The following is a 20,303-nucleotide window of genomic DNA, read 5'->3' as shown; positions in this document are numbered from 1 at the left end:
TAACATGTACCGACGTTGCACATGGTAAGTACACGTAAGACTTCACCTGTGTTGTCCCGGTTCAGGGCCTCTACAGTTTTCTCAAGGTATCTCTGTGCTGTTCTTGCAAAAACCGAAGGTCTCGCTCATGCAATGCCACCCACCTCCGATGCAAATCCGTATCCCCGTGAAGGGAAATGCAGTACAGACCGAGGGTGCATGGCGGGAGATGCAGACTGACTAGAGGAAATGGTCTTGGGTTAAAGGCCTTATCGCGGCTATCGACACGGGACCCGTGGCAAGTTCCCCTAAGGTAGACTGCTAAACATACCCAAAATGACCCGGAGACAACCAACTATCACTTTTGAAACGGAGCATCACAAAATGAATGGAGAGGTTTTAAATGCTGTATGTTGTTAGCAGTATTCAGTTACCCAACACCTGTCATGATAAATTGCATCGCTACATACTTACCATTTGTGGGCCATGCATTAAAGTAACTGACAAGTTTTACGATCTACCCCTAGTTATAGCAAACAACAAAAGTCATGTGCAACCATGGTGTTTCTGCTTGGAGTGGATAACGCTACGACCGCATCCTCGAACGGGTTGTTAATAGCCACGGAGCTAGATGGCCAACTTGACGCAGCTCAAGGCGGTGACAAGTACAAAATAACCGCACTCTGCGCACAAATGTAGGCTACTTTTTACCCGATGTGATCAACAGCTGGCCAGGAAGGTGGATAACTGGCTCCAATATAGGTACTCCAGTACTGTGCGCTTCCCCCCCATACATTCCTTGATTAATAAACACATAATGTATTCACTATTCAACATTCGCTACGCCTAATAATCCATCGCTAAAATTTGTACAGCTAAATTTATATATGAATCTAATTTACCTAGCTATAGCAAACCACAGATCTTAATTCTCCTCTTCATTCACTATTGCCCTTGCCTTGACAACAAGGCCGCTACGCTATACAACAGTTGGGTTCTTGTGGAGTGGTTCGAGGTGGGGGAGTTACAGCAAAATATCATACATGTACAAAACAATCCCGTTCAATGCTTTGACAATGGATGCATTTGAAAAAATATCACATAGAATATAGCAGCGCACTTCGTGCTTTCCAGGCAGTAATCTGCATGCCATTTAGTATGACGTAGATGTATGTTGCATTTTACAAAAGGCCACACAGCAGTGAGTGGTCGATAAAGAAATGAATATCAGAAATATGCAGACTTAAAACACAGTTTAAATGTTATCCTAAGGTTATTTAGATCTGTAATACAAAAATGCCAAAACAAGCAACACATGGTCAAATGTTTTCATAACATTTTTTTTCTGGTCAAAAAAAGTTTTTCATAATTATTCCTGAATTCTTCACATTCTGAATTGCATGGCTCCCTTTGAAGCAAAGACACTCATACCATTCGCTGTAACATCTGTTTTCACATATTGCATTTGGTTCTGCCCAACTGGAGGCAAATTTTAGCCTCAAAACAAGACGAGTAACTAAAACTGTTCATGATTTTATACACAGGGGGAAGAAAAATTCCTCTGTCCTTTCAGCTAATGCTTTTTCTGCTTGCCAGCAAATGAGGTCATGAAAAGTCCATGAATGAAAGCAGCCATTAGGATGAGGCCAGTGCTGGACAGCAGGCCAAAGGAGAGCAGGGCTCCCGTTAGGTAGAGCAGGGCGATGGTGAGTATGGTGCGATAGCTGCCGAATGTCCGCAGGCTGAGCCGTGGTCCCACGGGCCGCTCCAGGGTCCGGCGTGTCACTGGGCTCCTCCGGCACGTGTCAGCTGAGGCGGAGCTCATCAAGTAGTACTGACCCAGGCGACCCAGGAAGTCCCGCCGCAGACAGAGGGCGTCCATGTATCCTCCAAACTACATCAGGGAAACTCTGGTTAATGGTCTTACTTCCAATCACAGATGAGTCATTTCTGTGTACAGTCTGAAATCTGTATTGACTTCTCAAATGCTAAGAGCTGAAGTGCACGCTTACCTGCTGGTTCACAAGTGATGATATCCAGAACATTAGCCGAACTAGAACTGCGTTTTCATAGGACCTTATGGGCTGTAACTCCGGGTCCCCTTGATACTCGATCTCAAATCTGCGCAGCCCGTTAATAATCTGCAAAAGAAAAAAGCATGCATACAGAAAAAGAATGCATATGTTTTTACAAGTTGTGTTTAAGTGTTACTACTTTTATTACTACCAAAAACCACTAAGGAAATAATGGAAACAATGATTCAGGATTTATAATGAGGTAATAAACAATAATCAGCAGATACTTTTCCTCTTTTCTATATTTGACAGTAAAAACATACCAAAGGTCTTTCTGAGAAAGGAATATCATAGTGATATCCCTATGGTTTCTTTCACCAACAAGTCCCTTTCATTTTTACACAAATTACAGACCCCCTAAACCACTCATTCTCAATCCTGCTCCGGGCCCCCCCCTGCTCTGCACGTTTTCCATCTTTCCCTGCTCTACCTACCTGACTGAACTCACCAGTGGCACTTTTGATTAGCTGAGCACACCTGATTTAATCACTGATTTCATTCAGGTGTGTTTGGAGCAAGGATAGATAGAAGATATGCAGGACAGGGGGGGCTCCAGGAGTAGTATTGAGGAACACTGCCCTGAACAATGCAAGAGACCATCTTACCTGCATCCTACCCAGATCAGTGAGGATCAGCCCGTTCTGACCCTGAATGCAGTCAGGAAGCTGCTTGGATTCTACATCTTCCTGCACTGCTGCCACATTCACCAACAGCTGAGACACCTGCCCAGAACTCAGCTACACCCATTCATAAAAAAAAAAATAAATAAATAAATAAAAACACTATCAGGAACATCATTGGTCCAAGGGAAAATTTCGAGAACTTGGTGAAGGACTAGGGAGCGTTAGATGTCCACAACTGATAATAGTTTTCATACGGCTATCCATCTACTTATAGTGGTGAAGACACCTAAAGACTGAAGTATATAACTCCAGATGCGTTTTTTTTCCCCCCACCTACCCGAAAGATCTGAGACAGGTAGTCCAGAGCCCTGCCCAAATGCTCATCCGTCTTCTTCACGCTCTCCTCCATGTCATCCACTTCTCCACCTGTGCCAGTGCTGTTAAGGTCTGAGGAGCCCAGATGAAACCACGAGAGGAAGGACTGGTTGGCAGCTGTCTCGCCCGATCGAGCTGATCCGTGCTTTATGGTCTGCTGGGCCTGTGCTATCAGCTGCACCAGGCGCAACACCTGAGTTAAAAAGAAAAAAATAAACAACCACCATTTTGTGAACTTTCTGAGTCCAGTTTCTGCTTTTTGCAGCCAGTTTAGTCAGCTAGGACATTCAACAACACTGCATTCAACCACAGAACCCAGTTACACACCATTGAGGACAAGACCTGCCAAAATAAAATCAATCAATTAATCATGAAATAAATACAGTACCACTGCTCAGTCAGAAAATCATTTTCATGACGCTTTTCACAACTTCCTTCGTAATGACTAATGTAATGATCAATTTCTTCATTCCACAGTCACACTTTTCACAATGACAAGGACTAATTCTCCGATGCCACAGTTGACACCACCTTTCATTGTGTGATTGACAGATTTCTCTGTGCTTGTCAAAAGAAACGGTGCAGTCATTCTGTGATGAAAATTTAATTCTGAAAAGCATTTGGTTATGAAATTAAATTGAACTGTCACTGAGGAAAGTTTAACAAAGACAGGACTTCCTACTAATGATGTATTTCACGTTTCATGTATGTATTTCTAGATTTTTAATTTGCATATTTGATTTCTCCCAGGTTTCATCCTATACAGTGTAGCAGTCACAACATGGAGTTTTGCCTTGTGTAGTCTCCTTTGTGTGGTGGTTGAGCTCACCGCATTGCGCTGCTCGGCCCCAAACATCTGCCTGTACTGGCAGTCCTGCCCTTCCAGGCCGTAGACATGACTCTTGACCTTGAAGACGGCGTCGGCCTCGGCGGGATGGCGCGAGGAGAGGAAGCTGCCGTCGTGGCCTGGGGTGTGGGGGAGCCGGTGCGGGCGCTGGTGCAGGACGGGTTCGGGCTCCAGGAAGAGCCGCTCTGCTGCAGGTTACCCACACGAGACAGAGCCGGTTACAGCACGGGCAAGGCGTGCCCGCAGTGGCCAGGCTAAGTCTGGCACAAGACACAGACCACACTGACATGGACAAAACTGTAGAACATAAGGCACTAGTGTGACTAACCCCAAGGGGAGTCAAGGTGTCACGTTATGAGATGTGCACTAAGAGCCTTCTGGCAAGCGTCTCATCTTTGGGCTCCAGTCTGAAACAGCACTGACGCATCAACATTCTGGGAACGTCAGACGCTGTGCCGAGTCGGATGTTGGTTACATCAATCCTGAGTGATATTACAGTGATGAATGCCTGTGCCTTGTCACTGTCATCTCTTTCATTAGAGGGAACAATTGATTGCAAAGGCAATTCCTTCTCCTCCAAACGCTAAACAGAATGGCATGAAATATGCTTGCCTCATAAAAGCAGCTTAAAAATGACAACTTTAGCAATTCTTTTTTTTTTTCGTAGTTACCTTTCTGGATAATTTCTGGCAGGTTGGGCTGAGCGAACACTTTGGCCACCCTGAAAAGCATGAGCGCATTTTTGCTGTTGACCAGGTCAGTGCGCACCGCACGGTTTACAAATCCACAGAACAGCTTGGTGTACATAAGTAGGTTCTCCTCTACGAAGGTCACCCTGTAGGGGAGAAACACTGATCACAGGTATCGATCCGATGAGAGCCACCAATCAAGTTTGTCCTCCTCAAGCAAATAAAATGTAGCACAATGAGGACTGCGGCAAAATTTTACTTTACTCAAATGTCTTCATGAAGAAATACCATTTCTCAGGAATACTGCTTTTCTGATTGTCGAGCAGAGGGCTGCTTTTTTCAGCTGTGTATCTCCAGGGCTGGATGTAACTGAGCCATGTTTCCAACACCTTCAGAGGAATGCAGAAATTAAAATGAAAAACACCAATTTTGCACCAGATAACATGTGTCCAAAAATGTACTGATACACAGACTGTACAATATTTCTGCCATGCAGTAAGATAAGCAGACACTAAAATGAGCTGTAGAGCAAAGTGAGCTTTCTAATGAACAGATGGAAGAAAGAGCAGGACAGGCACGTACCGCTCTGAAGGAGGCGTCTAGAGGCCAGTGACTGAAACAGTGCTGGAGGAAGATGTACAGTTTCTGCTGCATGAATCGTGAGATTACCACCCTGGGAGCCGAACAACAAGAACAATAGGTTACAGCTGTCATCAATTATTAAGAAAGATTATATTTGCTTAACAGATGTCCTCATGCTGGGCAAATCACATCGCTTGCATATACATTTTACAGGTGTTCCACGACTGAAGCAAGTTTATACCTTTGCTTGCGGGTGTAAAAGCTGCACCTTACTCCCTCACTAACTCCCACAGCATGCTGTTGTCCCACAGGTTTGCCATCCAGACCTTATGTTGACCCAGGGGGTGGGCGATAGGTGAGCTCACCTCTTTAACTCCTCCAGGGCAGTAGCATGCGGGTGGGCAGGGGGTGAGGTGGAGGCTGGCTCGGCCTTTAGGCTGCTGGAGAACGCATGCAGGTGCTTTATCAGCAACCTCACCACCAGCACATGCTCCTCGGTGGGACTGAAGGGCTCCTGTAACCCCAGCCCCGACCCAAACAGACAAACAGTGAGAACACAGATATTCTACTTACTCTACCAGATAATCATCTCCTGCATTCCTTCCATCCCCGTCAAGGTGAGCCTCTGGTTCGCTTTGCATTCCTATGCTAACTATGGATATTCTATACTAGACCATGCCACTTAATTTTCCTAACAGGTCAGCATCTCAAAATAGTTATAACTTCAACAATGGCAGAGACAGAACTTTCAATGTGGAGCACTCAGAGTTGAGTATCTGGTCATAAACAGTATAATAAACTGTATAATGTTTCTGGCGAGACCCCTTCCTCCAGAACAACAGCTGCTCACCTACTGATCAAAATGGCTGAACCAACACTTGCTTTATTTTTTTCATTCCATTCCTAACAAATCTAAAAATGTAATAACCATTACACAGTGGATCCATGGATACAGTGACTACAGATCCTTCAATTGTAGTATCACAGTTCTGTTGAACTCATTATTTTGAGGAAAACCTCAACCCTGTAAAATGACCTTGCAGTTATTCAAATGGTACAGTAAATCGAATTTCTAACCAAGGTTTTTCTTCCGTTTTCACACATATATCCCACTACATTAACAGCTTGCACCTTACATGAAAAATGAATGCAATTCAAGTTTCCAGTGTGCAAGAATCAAATGCCACTTGAAGTATGTATGGCTCTCAATATCCTCTTCATACTCCAATCAGACAATTCAAAAGATAAAAACTGAATTGCGCAAAGCAATTAGTCTCTCTTCAAATAATATGAAGATTTCCCAATCCATTAAGGTCCGTTGTCTTTTTATTTTAGACTGTCAGTGTTCAATTCAGTTGGCTTTTTCGTTTTGAATTCACTACTTGCTGCTATCAGTGCCTCATACTGATCTAACAAACACATTATGCAGTATTAACATAAAATTTACAGATATTATAGTAAGAACACCTGCTCTGTAACAACGCTTTGTACAACTCTGTAGAGCTTGCTACGGAGGAGTCAAAAGTTTAAAAAAAAAAAAAAAGCCTAAAATCAACATTTCAGATGTTGCACATTTTCAGATGTACACTGGGAAATGTTTAAAATCCGATGCAGCCATAAATAATTCTGAGACATGCTTCTGAAGGAAAGGAACAGACAGATAAAATGCTTTCCTGGACCCGCACAAGACACCCTTCCAAGGCATGGTCTGTTACGCATTTCTTCACTTATGGGCTGCATGAAGCTCATGGAATACAGTATAAAGGCAGAGGTACTTGGTACGCGCTGAAGATCCCACAGCCAGGAGGGGCGGCAGGGTTGCAGTGCATGCTGGGTATACCAAATCTGTACTGGAGCACGGCCAACTGAGTGAGCCACCAAAATGTGGGTGGCAGAGAAGGCGAGGAAGGGGAAAAAACAGGGAAAGAGAGAGAGAGAGAGAGATAAAAGGAGGAAGGTGAAAACAAGAGGAGAAAAGGCAGAGAAAGCACAATTCCGAGGCAAAGAAAGGGGAGACAACAGATAACAAGATCATGGATGAAGGAATGCTGCCATGACAACTAGGAGATGCTGTTACTGGATTCATCACTATTGCTTCAAGTGTGAAATCTGCTGACAGACAGAGCAATGCCATCCATAATAGAGCGTAGTGTTATTGTGGAAGGGATGTTTAAAAGTGACAAAATGCTTCAATATCTTGTCTCTTGAAACTAACATTTAAAGCAAAAGGTATACTACTTCATCTTATGCCATATTATGTTATATATTATATATTTGCATATATCATGCAAATATTACTCTCATGTTTTAGACTGACACATCCAGGGTCATCAACTTGGTGTGCTATGATTATACTCCATGTAAATATTCTGTCGTTTTATCGTTTTGAAATAAATGCCTCAGTTTCCGAGGACTCCTATAATTATCCTGGATTACTACTACACTATGTTACTTTCCATCTCATCCAGTTGAATTTACATACCGTTATAGACGTATCTACGTCTCCTTGATCCGTTAAAAATTCTCATACAAATAAGATTCAGTGCAGTCTAGATAGCAGCAACAGGTTGCTAAATTAATGGATTTCAATAAGATGACTAGGGACACTGGCTCAGAATAGGCGCAGCAGCACTGGATAAAAATGTCTGCCAAATGAATAAATGAATAAATGTAACCCTCTATGACTGAACTGAAAACGTACACTAGCATTTCGGTAACATGATCCAAGTGTACAGTTAAAAAAAATACATTTTCATAAACAAGAGAACTGCAGGAGTAGGTAACACAACAAGGACAGGGGGAGAGCTATTTTCGTATTGTACAGATGCTTTCACATTGCAGCACAGAAGTAATGTAAACTTCAAATGACAGATGGCGTACTATATACGGTATTACTGGCTCCAGGCTTTCTGTTGCGATGAGAGCTAAACAATGACAATAATGTTTGATATAGTAACTAAAAGCGCTCAGAGCCAACGCTGGGCAGCCGATATAGAAGACAAACCAAGACAGAGGACAGAGCCACTGACAGAGAGCATGCAGAAACCACAGTAAAAAGATGGACTAAGAATGAGCATGCTGATCTGGTCCAGGGTAAAACTGCTGCAGCTACCCACTTACACACTTTGTAAAGCACACTTGAGCACAAACAACCGGTAGCATTCTGCTCCAATATTACATTTACAAAATGCCACAATTTCCCTTCAGTATAGCAGGAAGTCTTTTGCTAGTGGGTGCTGTGCTTTTTGATTGACAGAATTTAGAACAGCATGGAGAAAGTAAATAACTGAACAACAAAGTCCTCAGACGATTCAGCTGCCCAAAAATGGCTGGCATTCTTGCACAAGCTATATATATGAATAAATGTACATTCCATTATCAAGTTTCTAAAAGGTCTACAGCAATTTGAGAAAAGGTAATAAGGTGTTATTTGTGCACTAATGGAGAATGGGAGAGGGATCAAATGAGGTGGGCAGAGACACACAGCAGGTGGCCTTGTGGAGAGGTCGACAGGTCTGCTCTATGCAGGAGTCAGGGGGCGGTCTAAGCACAGACCAGTCGGTCACAGGGCTGGCCAGGATGGGAGTGTAGGCGTCACCACATTCGTACCTTCACCTGTGGTGACTGCAGCTTCTGGTACATCTCCAGAGAGTAGTGATGAAGCCATATCTCCACAAACATCTGAAATGCAGACACGTAAACCAAACCTTCACTGTTACAAGCCATTATAATTCATCATACCGCAAGGCAGCCATCAATCAAACAATCATGTTACAGTTTCAATGAGAACTGTATTACATGACTAGCAAAGTTGAAAGATCACATAATAACAAAGTAAGGAAGCTGTTCATTTTATTTTAAATGATTCAAGGTGGTGTCATTATGGCCACAGTTGTGAGGTGTGTCAGTATCCACCCACCCTGTGCGTGTAACAGGGCTGTGAGCTGCCCACATCCCTACCCTCACCTGTACAAGTGTCTCGGACCTCCACGTCTCCTGGGCGGCGGAGTCAGCATTAGCAGAGGACTGGTGGGAGATGTGGCGCTTAAGCAGGCTGGTGCTCTGGACGCCATACCCAGTAAATGGCACGCTGGGGTACCTGGGGATGCACAGGACCAGGTGAGGGAGGCCTGGATTCGTCAACCCACTCATGCCATGGTGCAGGCAATATTGCTTTGATTCTGCGACATGCAATAATAACATCTGCCCGGGATGCCATAAAGAAGGCACCAACACTACATTACCTGGAAGCAGGTGAAGGCACAGTGGCCCTGACACCTGAGAAAGGCGACAGGGGGACATTTCCCTCCATGGGGAGGAAGTACTTCAGGTAGGTATCCACCAGAGCAAAGTAGGCGCTGTCCGAGGTGCTAACGTGCTGTCCATTGGGATGATTCTAACGAGGACAGGACACTCATTCTAATTATTTGTGTATTGGAAAGAAATACACACATAAAATGTTACAATAAGTATAGAGTCTATACTTACCCTTTGTGTGATGAGGCCCATGGCAAAATAAAACAGGTAATATTCAAATGGATCTGATGAAAATTAAGGAATTTCACACCACACGGGAGGACGAGGAAAAACAACAGAGTAACAGCACCATTATCATCCACCATAAGGCTTATTCAGTTGTGTGTATTAGCTGGAAAATACACCATTTCAGCCTTGAATAAGGTAATTTTCCATTACAATGTCCAGGAGCAAATTGCATTTATTAAACACAGCATCTCCTGAATTCATGCTTTACTAACATGAAGAAAAGATACTGAGGGACAAATTGAGACTCTGATGGCCGGACTGTGGAAGACGCAGCTTGTTGTGAAAAAGTGGGCAATCTGGGATGGAACCTTCCAGAATGGATGACTTCAAAGGGCCCTGGAAGAAAGAACAGATCAAAATGCTGTTAGAATTGATCTACCATTTACCATCCGTGTCATATGAAGGTCAGTGCCTGCCAGTTAAAGCTGCTGGATGAATTCACACTAACATGCATTTAGACTGTTTGAATTCCCTGGAAATCCTAATCATGTCACAGTTAGCTTGAAACTATATTAGCCAGTACGCAGTGATGTGAGGCTGCAAAATCTACTCTCAGCTTACAGGAGTTGCAAGGGTGTTGCACTAAAATGTACTATCAGACAAACACCATCTGTGATACAGATCAAAAGACTTTCTGTAAACTTACAGGGAGACATGTGACTGGGACCTCATACATGTACTCTTCTGCTTGTAGTTTGTACACAAGTTTCATGATCGGGCCCCTGGAAAAAACACAATTAATACCAACACCTAGCTATGGTTTGGCTCATCTAACAATTGATTTCACTGACTGTTTCACTGAACATTCACAAATTATCAGGAGTGCTACCACATTAATGTGAGTTTAGTCAATTTCGCCAGTCCTGATAGTATCAACCACAGTTATCGTAGTATACTTGGCTTTCATTGCCTAGTCAGATTGCACAAGTAAACTTGTGGTAGCGCTTGAATAGTGTTATGCTCACATTCACTGGTCTGGGAGTGTTGTTAGCCTGATCTGACACTGTTGCTCACTTAACTGAATGGATACGCTTATGTTCTATTGTGTTCGAAGTCACTCTGGACGAGAGCATCTGCTAAATGTATGTAATGTAATGTACTGGTAAGAACAGCGTACACGGGGTCTAGGAACTCCATGGCTATGTTGTACTCATTGTTGCGGGCCTGCAGTAACCGCAGGTTCCATCCCCCGATGACACCATCAAGGCTCCCAAAGATGCCCTCCACCAACCAGGGGAAGATCACATGTAGCTCCTTCAGAAGAGAACAGACCAGTCAGGTTATTTCATCCTGTCTACTCTTGTGGCCACCGACCAATACAGCAAGCACAACCACGCTTTGCAAACATGAGAAGCTTAAGTTAAACACCTCCCAAGTCCACAAGGGCCTTCAATCAGCCAATGCCCTCCTACAGACAGAACAGCATCAATTATTAACTAAAACAAGGCATGTGCTGCACAGTGATTTCCCCTTATGCTAACCATTTTTCCACTGTCTGATGGTATCGCCATCTTAGCATTGACACAGCAACAGCCAAGTCCTCACTGCAGCTGTTAATGCTTTGGGCATGCTCAGTGGCATTGCAGCTGTCCAACTGCACCATGCGCAGGCGGGCACAGTGACACATCCCCTCTGTAACCCACGGCAGCAGCTGTCCAATCCCATTCCTCAATGACACAAACAAAGAAGGCCCACAGCCGAAGCTCCGCTCTATTTTAGAGTGACTGAGAAGCTCAGTTTAACTCTCATTCTGGTCAATGTCAAGTGCTTGCATGACATGTACAGATTCCCTGAGACTGTTTCTAACATGAACTTATTGGGTCTCTCATATAGCGAGGGAAAATGACAATAAAATAGCCCTGCATATTAGACCCCCAAAGTGAAAATTCCAAAGCCCCATGACTTAAAACATAGGAAAAGATATGGATAGCAGAAGAGAAAAACAACATTTCTAGGAGGGGACAGATGCTTTGAACATTTGAAATGATACAGTTCATCCACTCCTGCCATATCAAGGCAAGTAAAATTGGTGAATTCCCCATACGGTGAGAGTTCTCTAAGAGAAAGTGTGGATTTCAGACTTCCCAATACACTATTAATCATGTGGCTGTATCTCACCTTGGCAGGATTGTCATCGATCACCTTCACCAACTCCTGGCATCGCTGAAGAAGAGGCTTAATTGACCAGTCATTTCGGAGATTTGCCTGAGGAAACATAAATTCAGTTACTAGCAAACAGCCCTGCAGGTTTATGCAAAAAAAAAAAAAAAAAAAAAACCTGCCGCAGCAATTAAAAGCAGTCTAATTTTTGAAGACATAAAACTCAGAGTGAAGAGTTGGCACATAACTACAACAAACTGCTACCTTATTGACTTTGAGCTACTTTGCCTCTCCGTATAAGAGAATTGATCAAAAATAAGACACGATGCAGTTACTGACCAGTAGGATATGAGGCTGGTGCAAAGAAGGGGAAGCCATGAAGGCGGTGACGTCCGTTCAGCACAACCTGTAGTTCACTAGCTATAAAATCCTAAAATAAAGGTTTATGGAAGCAGTTAGCCAACGTTAGCTAACAACACTAAGAGCAAATTAAATCTAGCTACTATCTGAAATGTTTAATGTATAGCTAGCTAGTTAGACACGTGGCCTGCTAAATTTATTATTCATAATAATTAAACCATTTGCCCTCTTTTAATATACTTTCAGAGTAAACGCTTCACTAATCGGGAACGTGTACAACGGCTGCTGCTAGTTATATGGAATGAATTATGTATCAGAGGTTAATTAACCACGCATCAAAGCATCGACAGACACACTAGGTAGCAAATAAACTGGCTAAACAGGTAGACAAATGGTTAACAAGGTAACGCTTGTCTACGTTTTAATAAGATGCTAGCATTAGCTTCTTTTCTACCCAACGCTACCTCCACAGCAACACAGATGCCCATCTAGCATGCTGCAACTCCAGTGTCACTTTAGTGCCTTATTCTTCGCAGGATCTACAGTAAATGTGGGATTATAATAAAAACATCTTATTAAATTTTGATGCGATGCGGTTCGCATTACCTTATATTTCGCCTGTCCTCTACCAGTCACTCACGTTATTTCGAATCTCTCCAGTTCCAATCTACCGCGTCCAAACAGCAACACAGAAGCCAGTGACGTAGCTTCCGTTGTTCTACTGAAGACCTGGGATCAGTCCACCTGGAACGGTGATGGGTACGTTTATTTTCATGAAAAGGCGCAAATAATTTACGTTAAAGTCATGTCATTACGCACGTTGACAAAAGATGCGTGTATTACACAACATTTTAGTTAGTCTAAAACACTTTCAGCGTCTCAGGTACAAATCATACATTCTTGATACGTAAGTTCATGTAGGCCTACATAATTTGCAAAATAAATCTTTCAAAGTATAAATGTTAATATATCTGAGTGTATTTATTGACTTTACAGAAGACCTCATCCTAAGGGGTTTTCATCCTGTTAAAAAATAAACATTATTATTAGTAGCAGCAGTAGTGATAATGTCACCAGCCGAGAACTAGGGATAACGCTTTACAGAGCAGTGTCGGCTGGTGGGCTATAAACTTGAGGAAAAACATCGTTCCACCAAGGCTAATGCAGGATAAAATGTCGTAGCCGCAATGCATGTTGTCTGATCCTCTAATAATTCCACTGCATAATCCTTATAACAACTAAGTTACAGGGGGAAAAAACACATAAATGTTCTGAAACCCAACTTTACCCTAACTAGGCATTCTGTCAGGCCCATAGCTAACTGGCTAATACTGCTAATACTGCCAGTGCCACCGACATGCTGTCCATTTTCCCCAACCAAATACTAGCTAGGGCTACAAGTAAATAATGTCAGAGTACTGGATATTTAACCAACACTGGACGAATGATTATATGTGCAGTGCAAGGAAAGGGCTGTTTGGCTCATCTGCCAGAATCTGTGGTTATCTTCAAAGACAACCTGCGACATTATGAATCCCTGCACAAATGATTGTCTGCTTTGGCAGGTGCGAACAGACAAAATAACAAAACTTAAAAGTGGACTGGCGGCACAGCAGAATACATGTTTAAAGCAAAGGCAGCTGAACAAGTCATCTGATTGAGCTAGTTTTCAGGTGATAGCACTGATGCACTGATGGAGAATAAGTAAAACTATGGCTGGCTACTGTTGCGGCAAAGATAGATGCCTTTTTTTCTGTGAGTCTATCTGCAAGCGCAATTACTTGAAGGATTGAAGAAATGGGTGATAATATGCATGTCCAACTGCAACAGAAATGTAAAAACTGACTTGTTCTGCTGGCACTTGAAAGGAGTGATGAGTGGAACATGGTACAGCTTATGATTTTTAAATCTCAGAGGAACTTGCTGCCTTGCAAAGCCTCAAGGGAACCACAACAGGGGAGGACATTTATGGAAAAGTTTGCCAAACAATGGGGGATTCTGAGCTGTACTGGCCGAAGTTAGCAAACGTTACAGCCGATAGGGCTCTGTGCATGGTGGGTGCAGCGAGGGGACTGGTGGACCCCATCAGTAGAGAGGTGGATGTGTGCAGTCACATGCTCACTATTACAATCCACTGTCTAATTCAGCTGCAAGCATTTATGCTGCAAAGCAGTCAAGTGGGAATCTGCCATGAAGGTTGTAATGGGAACTTTGAACCAAATAAATAGTAGGTTTTGGTTAATGCTTTAATTCACAATTTTATGCGGATGTTTAAAACTATTGGATTCAAAAAAGTCACACAAAATCCATCCATGATGCTCTCCATTTACAGCCATGTAGTTAATTTGCTATCATTAGTGTGCTAGTTCAAATAGCTGGCTAGCTAGTTAGTTAGATCCATCTAAGTTATCTAGTGAAATGCAACCTCTAATTGTAAAAAAACATAAATCAAACCCAAGACAACATGCCAATTCTTTCAATTTAATATGAACAAAACAATGATTTAAAGTCCACTCTGCAGAGAAATTATTCTTGTGCACCAGCTTTTAGCAGTCATCTCACCATGCACATACAAGTCACAGTTATGTAACAATAAAAAAGTGGAATTTAAAAAAAAAAAAAAAAAAAAGCTTTTTTTTTTATTTTCAGGGAGGCTTGGCTTCCCTTGCCTCATCTGAGGGGCCAGATTTTAAGTGGCAGTGGATAGTTTAATTCTGCACAGCTGCAGCATTGCAGACAATTAAGTATCCATAACTGCTAGAAAAAATCATGACCATCCCTCCCAGTCTGTCCACCCCCAGTGACTGAATTAGTGATCTTTGAAATAAACATAGTGTTCTGCTTTTTTCCTGCAAGACAATGTTTCCCATCATATTCTGAGAAGGTATTTTTGAATTTGAAAAGGTATTTTTTGAAGGTATTTTAGAAAATTATTTTCACAGGTGATTCAGATTACATTGCTATATTAGCAATCATTTTAGTCATTATGAGTTGGCAACCCAGCTGCACCTAATGTAGAACAAAAATGGTTTAACTTGTAATTGGCTGCAATGAACAGATGTGGCTGAATTTGAGAAGAAACCAACTGTGAGTAGAATTAATGGTGAGCAGTGGTTTAGAAGGAAATCTGTGATAGAACCACAGGCTTATTGTGGGTCTTTCTGTAGGAAACTCGCTGCACTAAATATCTTTCCAACCTGTAACCTGGCAGATGACAAAGCCACACCCCAGAAAATGAGCTGTGAGTCTGGGCTTCAGGTAAGAGTATTCTGTATTAGTGTCCATTAACATTGGCTATATGAAGCAAAGCATGATAAAATGTAAAACAAAATTACCGGTCATACTGACCTGTATTTCTGTATACAGGTCAAGATGGGAAGTATTTCGTGCCACCTGTGAAAGCATACACTAAATAGTCAAAGTACAGACTAATCTATCAGCTGATTCATAAAGGTTCAACAACAGGACATTTTGTCTGCTGGAATGTTATAACTCGGAAACATAGATGTGAATTTATATCCTAAAGATGATGCTAATTTTATACCTGATTTTCAACTGGCGCTTTATCAGTCTCTGTAGATTTCAGACTAGAGTTAGACTGACCTTCTGAAAGTAAAATGATTTAGTAGCTGCATAAATAATGCTACCTGTCGAGAAAATATGTTACCTGTTTTTTTTGATGATTAGATTTGGAACTGTCGTCTTATCTTGGTACTTTGTGTTAGGAAGCATTTTTGATATGTGCCTTGTTTTGAACAAAATTTCTGTCTCTCTCAGCAGGGCCTGCTCATGTTTTTAGGATTTCCTAAAACATGTGCCAGTTACTAACTGTTTAAGCTTCTTAGAGGGGTACGTGATTTGGAATAATGGGCCTTACAGAGAACAGGTTAAGTCAAGGACATCCCGTCTAGACTGTGAAGACAAGGCTGTCAGAGATTGACCCTTATTTCTATGATATGACCTAAAACACACTGCAGATTGGTTATCCTTCTCTTCAAAGTGAAACGTTTTTGAAATGACTTGCAAAAATCGTTATTCAATGTGACACTTGAGAAGAGTTTCCTGCTTGGCAAATATAACACAAGGACAGGTAGAAAAGACACATCGCAGCATTGAGCATTGTGAAAGAAACATAAACAAATAGGGACAAGCATTTGGCATGCTGTATCAGTCATGATCCCTGTTGAAAGTGGCATAGAAAATTGTAGAAGCGTCTAGTAATACGTGATATGCCAGTGCTTGTAAAATTCTAACACCAACACAAAACAGGAACACAAAACAAAGCTACTCTTACATGTCTGTACTCTTCTTTGATAAGACTGTGAACGCATTTTTTTGTGTGAAATTAATTTGAGTATAAGAGATATATCAGAGACTTTACACACATATGAGGTGTCTAGTCTGTCGTTGTGCAGAAAAAGCCTTTACAGTAAGAAAGGTCTTTACAGTACAAGTTTAAAAAAAAAAATCAGCTGAGGGCTTCAGCAATTTAGTTGCTAGTTCTGGAAAAAAGGCAGAAAGGTATGCAGCTTATGCAACTGAACAGGTGCATAAATTGATATTTTCCACCCAGGCATGGGGGACTAAAGAAATCTGCTTGGCCCTTGATTCTGAAACTTGGGAGATGCTCTATTTCCCATTCAACAAGCTGCTCATTTTTCATTGCTTAATTTGGCCTGTAGAGTGTGTAATTAAATGTGATATTTGCATGGCCCGGCATGTGCTACCACTTGATCATCTGCGTGTGCATTTCACCGTGGCGCGCAATAGCGTTTTGGGGATAGAGAGCATCTGGTAAACGGAGTGTTAAAGTCCCCCAGCACAGGCCTCTCGGCGCACATGCGGCGGTACAATTTGTGGCCTCTGTTTGGGATTTTTAAGTGTATTCATCCATCACAAATACCCACGGTGGCATGATATCCTCTGTCCCAGAAAGAGCGAGGCAGAGCGGTGCTGTTTAATCAATGGCTGATTAATAATTCTAATTTCATCACTTTTTTTTTTAGGCAGAGCGTTATTGTAATCGCATCCCGCCCAGGCATTCAGCAAACCATTGTTCTCCGCAGGGAGAGAGCGCTGTTTCAAATCCCTCTGATGTGGCTTCAGTCTCCTGCCATTTATGGCAGCACAGTCAATTTACTCCCCATCTTCATGCCATGTGTCCAGGATGGATTGTTTTCTGGGTTTTTTTTTTTTTGCCCTGAACCCATGAGAGATTAGCCCCCTTTATTTTTATTCACACCTGTCAGAAAATGCTGGGCGTGCTTCAGATCTCTGCTCTCAATTAATGTGTTGCCCGAGCCCTGTGTGGCAGACGGGGGCCAGGCGATTGGTTGAGAGACGAATGCAACAGTGAGGGGTGCGACACATGCTGCTCTTGATCCTGGAGAAAACATTGCCCCGTCTTTGCGGCTTAAATCCTCTTTTTTGCCATGAACACCAGCCCTGGCTTGGGAGTGGCGATCTGGAGTCAGGTCACATAACTGTTGTAATTTATACCAGAATGTCTCTTATGAAAGGGCGCTGGGTAGTCATAAAGGCAAGAGTGGTGTTTGCTTTAGCAATATGTTTGCTTCCTCTAAAAAGGTTTATGTGTCCCTCTGTTGGTGTGGTATTCCAGCACAGGAGTCTGTTTTTTTCCTTATGTGGCCACACAGCCATGTTCTTTTTCTACCTGGATAAGTAACATGTCGTTGTGTAAGAGTCGTCTGTAACTGGGATGATATTGTGTGAAGGTGTCTGTGGAAATGTGTCAAATGATGTGGAGTCCATGGAGTCGCCACAGATGGGAGACCACAGTGCAGGAAATTGCCAGAAATTACACCAGGAGAAATGGTGCTGCTCCTTCTGGTGGAGGTCTCTGCCTTTCTCCTCGTCAAAGTGCAGAATCCTCAACATTCCACATGGCAAAAATACAAAAATCTGGTTGCACATTCAACACTAAATAATTTTGCCTCTGTTGGGTGCTGTAGGAGTATTGTACAATACTCCTACAGCAGAATGAAGAAAAAAAATAAATAAAGCTGCAGACTTTAAGGACACATCTGTACTGTTCTGCATAGATATTTCCAGTCTGCAGGCACTAAGGGAAGCGGGAAGGATGTTAATTGTGAAGTGAAGAAATGCGCATTTAGAAAGTCAGCCCTGACAGACATCCTGTCACAAACCGAGACAAGTGGGAAAAAAAAACTCAGCATCGCTGATTAGGAGCTAAAACACCCCGTCACAGGGTTGCGCAGCTACCTGCTGCATGAGTAAGATGGACACATGAAAGCAAACTGAAACTAACTTTCAGAGAAAAACGGAGTGGAGGTTAAAAAAAAAAAAAAAACAAGGAGGAAAAAGAAAGCGAGGTGTTGACAGGGCCAGGGTGCTTTTGTATAATACAGGGGAGAGAAAAAATCAAAAAGCAAACTGAGAATGAGGCATGGTGAGTAGCTGGTAATGTTTTTGTGGGCCATGCTGTTCACGTGGGCGGCTGAGATGGGGGAGGGATGCGAGACCTGGTGCTCAGGCAGCGAGAGCCAGCAGGGCTGCATCTCTGGGGGGCTGATGAGACGTCTGCACACAGCCAATCACGGGAACACGCCGGGACATGGTCGGAACATAATGAGCAGGGTTAGCGGGGACCAGGAAGTTGTTGGACGGCAAGAAATGAGAACTTTTGACTCCCTGCCTACAGTCTTTCCCCTCTCTCTGTCTCAGAGTCAGACAGGTACCCCCCCCCCCCCCCCCCCCCCCCACCCACCCAGCAGCTACCTGTCGCATACAGGTCTCTGGCTAGCTTGAGGAGAAGAAGCAGAAGTAGTATTTCATATGTAACATAGGTAACATTTACCTTTTTTTGGGAGTGTTCCTCAGGATGTCAACAGCAAATTGCTGTTCCAACATTTTATTAAATGGTCTCTATGCTCTATGTTCTATGCTCTATGCTCTATCTCTATGCTCAGTGGACATATTATTTAAATTCTGAAGGGGATTCAGACCAACAGGAGTTTCCATTCTCTAACAGCAACACCCTGCAACAGTCACAAGACCCTTAAAGTGAAATACCTTCACACTTTACGCGCCACTTGGTCCCTTTTAATACCTTGCAGTGAAGCCAAGAAATTCAGGCAGCATTTTATTCAGAACAAGTAACTTTCGCAATGTGAGGTTAATCTCTCATCATATGAAATAAAAAAAAAAAAATAGCACATCTCTCTGATCTGTGGCCAGGCAGTGGGCTAATGTCACGCAAATAAAGAGAATAAGAGTGGAGGGAAAAAATCCTTTTATCCTGCTTAGTACCCTCTTTTGCTGGGTCAAAGATGATTTTGCTCTTATGTAAGGGTGTTTTATCACAGGCATTCTGGTCCACTGTGACCCAGTGCAAACTGAGCCACATTGAAAGTCAGCCCGTCAGAGGCGCTTATTCACATTGGTTAACCAGTATTCGAACTGTCCAGCCAAATTATCCAAGATTGGATTATTCTACCAATGAACAAATCCTGTTTCCTTTCCCTCACTGTTTTTTTTGCCAGACCTGAATTTTAATAAACTTTCTTTTTATTTCTAGGGATTTAGATACATAAGATTTAGATGCATAAGTTTGGATTTAAGATATATGATAAAGAACAGTACAAGGTGACATGACATGACCATGATCATGACATGATACCACGGATATTATAAATAAATAGAATAAATAGATATCAAGAAAGATTCAACGTTTCCCTCCAGCAAGTAGTGGAGCAAATTAGCATCACTGTCTGGGGCAATCTGGGAAAAGCACCCTTGTGAATTCAACAAGACTCAAAAACAATTATTTTCATGAGTTTTGAGAAATTAACTTTTGAAAAGCATGACATCGAAACTATTAGTGTTAACAGAACTATAGGATTATGAATATGGATACGCCAGTTGCCCTTGAGTAAAGCACTAATTGAATTCAAATGAAAGGAGGAGAAGAAAACATGAAATGCGTTCTTCCTTCTGCATGTCCATTGAAGAGGCGTATGAATAGCACGAATTTCTGATTCTGCCCTCTTTGGTTAATATAATCAGAGCGCTTGTTGATGAGCAAGGCTGTTCAGATGACAATGGTCGAGAAAATCAAAGCGTGACGTTTGCGATGTGAACATGCATA

General features: G+C 42.5%; 1 protein-coding gene across 1 annotated transcript; it reads right to left on the bottom strand.

The window, feature by feature from the left end:
* Positions 1-1,552: 1,552 nt before the first annotated feature.
* LOC118776085 (sphingomyelin phosphodiesterase 4-like) lies at positions 1,553-12,193 on the bottom strand. Its single transcript, XM_036526162.1, has 19 exons — positions 12,155-12,193; positions 11,834-11,920; positions 10,833-10,969; positions 10,362-10,437; positions 9,943-10,051; positions 9,659-9,711; positions 9,415-9,566; positions 9,137-9,269; positions 8,780-8,851; positions 6,946-7,035; positions 5,536-5,684; positions 5,171-5,261; positions 4,877-4,977; positions 4,571-4,734; positions 3,882-4,087; positions 3,015-3,245; positions 2,660-2,791; positions 1,992-2,120; positions 1,553-1,873 (listed from the first exon to the last, which is right to left on the bottom strand). Exons 1-19 carry the CDS (start codon positions 12,191-12,193, stop codon positions 1,553-1,555), a joined length of 2,472 nt encoding a protein of 823 aa, XP_036382055.1.
* Between the last annotated feature and the right edge of the window lie 8,110 nt (positions 12,194-20,303).

The sequence above is a fragment of the Megalops cyprinoides genome, chromosome 4 (assembly GCF_013368585.1).
Source record: "Megalops cyprinoides isolate fMegCyp1 chromosome 4, fMegCyp1.pri, whole genome shotgun sequence".
NCBI classification, from domain to species: Eukaryota; Metazoa; Chordata; class Actinopteri; order Elopiformes; family Megalopidae; genus Megalops; species Megalops cyprinoides.
Note: the sequence above shows the minus strand (reverse complement) of the source record. Positions and strands in the feature narration are given on the sequence as shown.

Excerpts from the sequence above, each read along its gene's own strand:
- LOC118776085 (XM_036526162.1), bottom strand. The coding sequence starts at position 12,193 with ATGGCTTCCCCTTCTTTGCACCAGCCTCATATCCTACTG. Across the intron at positions 9,567-9,658 it reads TGGGCCTCATCACACAAAGG|AATCATCCCAATGGACAGCA; the intron begins GTAAGTATAGAC and ends TGTCCTCGTTAG. Across the intron at positions 3,246-3,881 it reads GGGCCGAGCAGCGCAATGCG|GTGTTGCGCCTGGTGCAGCT; the intron begins GTGAGCTCAACC and ends TTTTTAACTCAG.